This window comes from Asparagus officinalis, unplaced genomic scaffold, assembly GCF_001876935.1.
Source record: "Asparagus officinalis unplaced genomic scaffold, Aspof.V1 AsparagusV1_Un788, whole genome shotgun sequence".
Taxonomy (NCBI): Eukaryota; Viridiplantae; Streptophyta; class Magnoliopsida; order Asparagales; family Asparagaceae; genus Asparagus; species Asparagus officinalis.
Genome location: NW_017973047.1, coordinates 25,114 through 31,113, shown reverse-complemented (window position 1 = coordinate 31,113; position 6,000 = coordinate 25,114). Strand labels below are relative to the sequence as shown.

The following is a 6,000-nucleotide window of genomic DNA, read 5'->3' as shown; positions in this document are numbered from 1 at the left end:
GTACCATCTTTTTTTGTGTGAGCTTTGATCCAAGCTTTAACCCTTGACACACTAGATGGGTCTGCACTATTTCTTTTCTACAATGATACATGTTTAAAAAAAGAAAGACTGATGATATACTCATAACTTTGCCTTAAGAAAACATATATTAATGTATAATGTATTACCATATCAGCTGTTAATCGAACCATTCCCTTGCGACTGCAAGTGTGTGGGACTTGTCTGTGCCTTAATGCCTTGAACTTTTCACTTTTGACCTGGAGACATTGGTCCTTTATCATAATAACATCTCTTAGTATAAGCTAGTGATTAATTATCTCAGAAAAACATACCTTAAACTCTGGGCTTGTTTTTGTCTTGATAAATTTCGCCCAAATTGCTAAAGATGGTATGTTGTCTGGTTTGAGCTGAAGTCTTTGTTCCTTCTTCTTTGTTGCTCGTATTTGAGCAACTAGTCTTGATTTTGAGGCCCGCCAAAGACATCCCATCGATTGAAATATGACATTCTTTTGCCATTCTTCTTCTAATATGAATCTTGCCTGCATTTTATATGCATGAAAGTATTATTAGCTGAAGGACTATATTGAAGGAGATTTTCATATGTTAGATAGCTTATGTAAAATGATAGTAAATTATTACTTGAACTTCTTCCCATAATACAACTTTCAGACCATCATCAAGGTTCCTCCAATCATCAAGTGTTACATGTACATGCTCTCGTACAAGAGGGCCCAAAAACGATGACAAGTGTACTGATCCGGGTCCATATGGTTCACCAGAATCAGTAAATTGAATCTGAATTTGGTTCGCAGGGTCCCTAGCAAGATTTTTCTTTTTTGTTGGACCCCTTTTCTTTTTTATGCCTCTTGCAGCTTTAATTGTATCTTGTGTTGGTGCATCTTCAACTGTATCATCTTCTTGGACCATATCTTCTTCAGGAATATGAATATTTAGAACTTGTCCATCTTGGGGAGCTTCTTGATTGACTTGCGTAAGGCCTTCCATGGCATTCACATCACTCACATAATTATCCACCTAGAAGAAGTAGGTACTCCAATTAAACTATCATTAATTAAGCTTTCATGAATTCTGAAATTAAGCTCTACAAAAAATACCTTATCGGTTTATCGAGTGCCTACATGCAAACATATCATCATCGCATGATAGTGCATTCCAATACATTTTGTCTTCTTTTTTCTAAGTAGTATATACCATTGAACATTACAAATTATACATATTAACAGCTTAGTGAGGATGGTCCTGGTGAGGAACCTAGTGGAGACGAGATGCTTTCTAGCTTCAATGAATGGATTCTACCTGCTAAAGAAGTTGATGGAATGTGGGAAATGTTTTCATTTAGCAAAATTAGTTTATTAAATCCCCTAAAAACTGTACGACTCATGATATCTAATAATTTTAATTATCTTTGCAGCTTAATTTATGAAACTGGCCTCAAACGCAACATCTCCAATTTAGCTTTCTTCAACCTCCACTTTTTTAATAATGAGCTTACAGCTTACCTATATTTGAAATCATCATTCTGATATGACTGTTAGATCCAAAAGCTAAAACTGATGAAATTATACTTGTTGGCATGTCTTGTTTTCCCAAGAAAAAACAAGAAAAATAAACAGTTCTTCCTTTTACGCTGAAAAATAGAACAAATATAGAAAACTAAAATTATAAAAAGCAGAAAAGGATAATATAGGCATATGATCATGCGATAACTATACCATAATATTGTTCTTCCTTTTACGCTGACCTGTCTTTGTAGTCTCACCAACCATCCTCGTTTATCTATATTAGAAAAAATAAAGGTAAGTATCTATATAGTTAAACCTGGTTTCATATGTGAAACAAATTATACATATATCAAAATCACAAATAAACACAGTGACACACATTTAAAGCATGAACAACACCAAAATTATTATAAAGTAGCAGCCAATAATACAAGATAAATCAAACACTTTAAAGTATGATCAACAATCAACCTCCTTACCAACTAGTTCCAATCACACAAGTAGTCCCTCACAGTCCACCCTGACATAACTCTCTGTCTCATAATCATCAATATCCATTTCAATTTCCTGTGGCAAAAAAGATGCATCTGCATTCTCATCATCTGTCTCCAACTCATGGTAACCTCTTGGTGGTGCCTTCATTACTACATAGCAATTAGACGAATCATCTTCTCTTGAATAAAAAAAACCTGTTTTGCTTGAGATGCTAGGATATATGGATCTCTTGCAAATGATACTTGACTCTGCTGTAAGTTTACAAGTGTGAATCCATCTTCTTCCTTAACACCATTTCCTTTATTGGCCCAATGACACTTAAACAATGGAACATAAAATAGATGGTAGTCTAGTAAAATGATATCTATCAATATCCCATAATATGAGACCAGATCAGCCACTTGTGCAGTATCTTTTGCACTTGCTCTACACATGGTTATTGCATCATAAGTCACCCCACTATTTTGTGTTTCCCTGTCAACATCCTTTGTGTGAAACCGTAGCCCATTGATAATGTATCCCTTACATGATAGTGCACTCTTTTTAGGACCATATGCCAACCATCTTAATGTCTTTGAATGATCATTCGAGTCAATAGGAATCTACAAAATATTAATATAAGCGTTAAATGGTGTACCTCAGCTAAGTAATAAATATAAGATCAGATTTGAGATGATTAATTTTAAATAACCTTATTTTTTGTCCATTCTGCAATTTTCTCAGTATGCCGCTTTCAAAGTAAGGTCTGATTTTTTTCAAGTTGTTTGTATTTTGCTTGCAACTCCTCCAAATGCATACTAATAGAACACAAGAACACAAGACCATATGAATTAATAAAACTAATAAATAGAAAAGCAAACTAAATAAGTACATAAAAATAGCAATGTACTTACTCTAAAAATGGATCCATTATTGCTGTGTTCAGTAATACTGAACGATGTGCAATATCTTTCTCTTTATCGGTAAGTGTGATTGAAGTAGTCTTAGATATAGGACGACCTTCAAAAATGACATCATTTTCAAATTCGTCATTGCAAACTTCTTTTTCCTTCACATGTATTGACTATTTTAGAAACTCGCTAAAAAAGCCGATGCACTCTTCAGCTAGGTATGACTCTGCAATACACCCCTCAGGTCTTGCAGGATTTCGGACACATTTTTTTAGTGTCTTCATGTACCTGAATAAAAGAATTTAATCTTGTCCATGATCAAATTAAAATTTCATAATGGATTTCAGCATGAAAAAGAATAATAAAAAAAATCTAACCTCTCAAAAGGACACATCCAATGAAAATGAACCGGACCACACAAGCGTGCCTCTCTTGCTAGATGAACCGGTAAATGTACCATGATATCAAAAAATGACGGCGGGAAAAAGCGTTCCAGTTGACACAAAGTTTCAATGATCTCATTCTCAAGGTCCAGCAACTTTTCTCTATCAATAGGACGCTGGCATAATCTATTGAAAAATCTAGATAATCGAATTATCACTTTTCTAGGCTCTTTCGGTAACAATCCTCTTATAGCAACAGCCAACAATTGCTGCATTAGGACATGATAATCATGAGATTTAAGCCCCATAATCTTATAATCCTCCAATGTTATGCAGTTCACGATATTTGAGCAATAACCATCAGGCCCTTTGAAGTCATATATTCTCTTGCAAAATCTTTTCTTTTCAGACCTTGAAAATGTATGTGGTGCTGGTGGAAGGTACAATCTGCTTCCCTGCTGTTCTGGATGCAAGTCTTTCCTAATTCCAATATCTTCCAAGTCCTTACGAGCATTTATCCCATCTTTTGATTTCCCACTATGCAACATAGTGTTTATTATGCTCTCACAAATGTTTTTCTCTATGTGCATCATGTCTAAATTATGACGTAATAGAAGTTCATGTAAATAAAAAATAAAGAAATACATTAAGCAATTATAAAGCTAAAACAAAATATATAAAAAATATGAAATAAAGGAAAAACAGAACACTAACCTTCCAATACGGTAAAAAAAAAAGATAGATCTTTTCTTCCACCTAGTATGCTCATTCTGATTATCAATGTCACTTGTGTCATCCTCATCCTCATCATCATCACCATCATTCTCATTAATATTCCTTTTTCTTTTTTTGTCTCCACCTTTTCCAAAATCATTTGGAAAATCATTTAGAACAGCAGAAATATTGTGACCTGTTAAGGCTCTGGGCTTGCTGCCATGCTCTACACTATTATCAAACCACGATTTCTTTCTTCGGTATGGATGTGAGGGTTTCAGAAATTTCCTATGACCCATGTATGAAAACTTCTTGCTGAAGCGTAACCATCTATGATGTGTATTTTTCCCACATATAGGGCATGCTTTTCTTCCTTTTGTAGAACAGCCAGCAAGATTTCCATATGCTGGAAAGTCATTTATAGTCCACATCAACATTGTCTTCAAATTGAAAGTTGATTTGCTAAATGCATCATAAGCCTCAACCCCATTCTCCCACAACAATTGCAAATCATCTACAAGTGGTTGCAAATAGATATCTATGTCGTTTCCCGGTTGCTTTGGACCAGGAATCAGCAATGTTAGCATAATATTATCTTTCTTCATGCACAACATAGGAGGCAAATTATAATTCACAAGCATTATCGGCCAACAACTATATTTAGAGCTTAAGATGGAGAACGGGTTGAAACCATCAGTAGCAAGTCCAAGTCTGAGATTGCGTGGATCAGCTGCAAATGAGGGCCATTTATCATTAACCAGGTCCCAAGCTAAAGAATCATCAGGGTGACGCATTTTCCCGTCTATGCTTTTGTTATCAAAATGCCATCTCAAATCTTTAGCCATTTGTGAAGACCTGAACATCCTTTTAAATCTAGGAATAATAGGAAAATATCTCAAAACCTTAACTGGAACGCCTTTTCTGATTTCTTTACTACGCTTATTTATCTTCCATCTTGAAGCACCACATGTTGGACAGTTATCCAGTTCCTCATACTTCTTTCTAAAGAGACAGCAATCATTCACACAAGCGTGAATCTTTTCATACCCCATGTCAAATATCTTGAGGAAGCTTTTAATCGAGGCGGCTGAATCTAGCAAAACATTGTCCTTTGGCAACATACGTTTAATGATACCTAACAACTCATTGAAATGTTTACTTGATAATCCACTCTTGCCTTTGAGTCCATACAAATCTACAATGGCTGACAACTTTGTGTAACTTTCGCAGCCTGGATACAAAGGAGTTTGTGCTTCTTCTAGTCTCCTTATGAACTCGTCACCATGTCCATGTTCAGAAGGTTCATTAATAGGTATAGGCTGAACAAGTTCTTCATCTATAAAGTAGGCAGCTTGGAATAAGTTATATGTCTCGTCCTTAGTGGCTTCATAATCAAGCTTCTCACCACTTTCTTGTTTCTCTCCATGCTTATTCCAATGTGATTTCATTCGGTACGAAAGATCCATCCCCTTTGTAACCAAGTGTTCAAAAATTGTACTTCCATCTTGATGGCTCATATTACGACATTCCGTGCAAGGGCAGAACATCCTTGTAGGATATCCCAAATTCTTTTCAGCTATCTTTACAAATTGTAATGCTTTTTGCTGGTACTCGAGGGTGGATCTATGATTTTTAAAGAAAAGGAGCAAGAACAAAATACATTCCAGATCTAGTTAAATTACTACAATTTTACAAGTATTGGTGAACCAACAGATTAAGATATGATTCTTACCCGTGGAGCCACACCCACTCTTTTTCCTTCATCTTTTCAATGAAGATTTATGCAAGCAATGTCTAACATATGAAAACAAAAATAAACTAATGTCAACATATGAAAACAAAAATAAACAAAAATAAACTGGATGATATAAGGTATGAAGTCCCTTTTGCATGACAACTAACTGGTGGTTTCCATATATTCTTGCTGACCTACTAGTAGTGTTCTCTCATGTTGAATGTTCAAGACGTGGAAGTCTGTTGTTGTTCCAATTAAAT

At 35.1% G+C, this 6,000-nt stretch overlaps 1 protein-coding gene across 1 annotated transcript; it reads right to left on the bottom strand.

Annotated features, from left to right (window-relative positions):
- Window positions 1-2,167: 2,167 nt before the first annotated feature.
- On the bottom strand, window positions 2,168-5,769 carry LOC109828166. The gene is made up of 4 exons (XM_020395196.1): window positions 5,738-5,769; window positions 4,151-5,628; window positions 3,366-3,886; window positions 2,168-2,620 (listed from the first exon to the last, which is right to left on the bottom strand). The coding sequence occupies exons 1-4, from the start codon at window positions 5,767-5,769 to the stop codon at window positions 2,168-2,170; spliced, it is 2,484 nt and encodes an 827-aa protein (XP_020250785.1).
- Window positions 5,770-6,000: the final 231 nt, after the last annotated feature.

Coding starts and splice junctions, on each gene's coding strand:
- LOC109828166 (XM_020395196.1), bottom strand. CDS start 5,769: ATGAAGGAAAAAGAGTGGGTGTGGCTCCACGG. Junction 3,887..4,150: donor TCCAAATGATTTTGGAAAAG/GTGGAGACAAAA, acceptor GTCATAATTTAG/ACATGATGCACATAGAGAAA. Junction 2,621..3,365: donor CGTCATTTTTTGATATCATG/GTACATTTACCG, acceptor AATATTTTGTAG/ATTCCTATTGACTCGAATGA.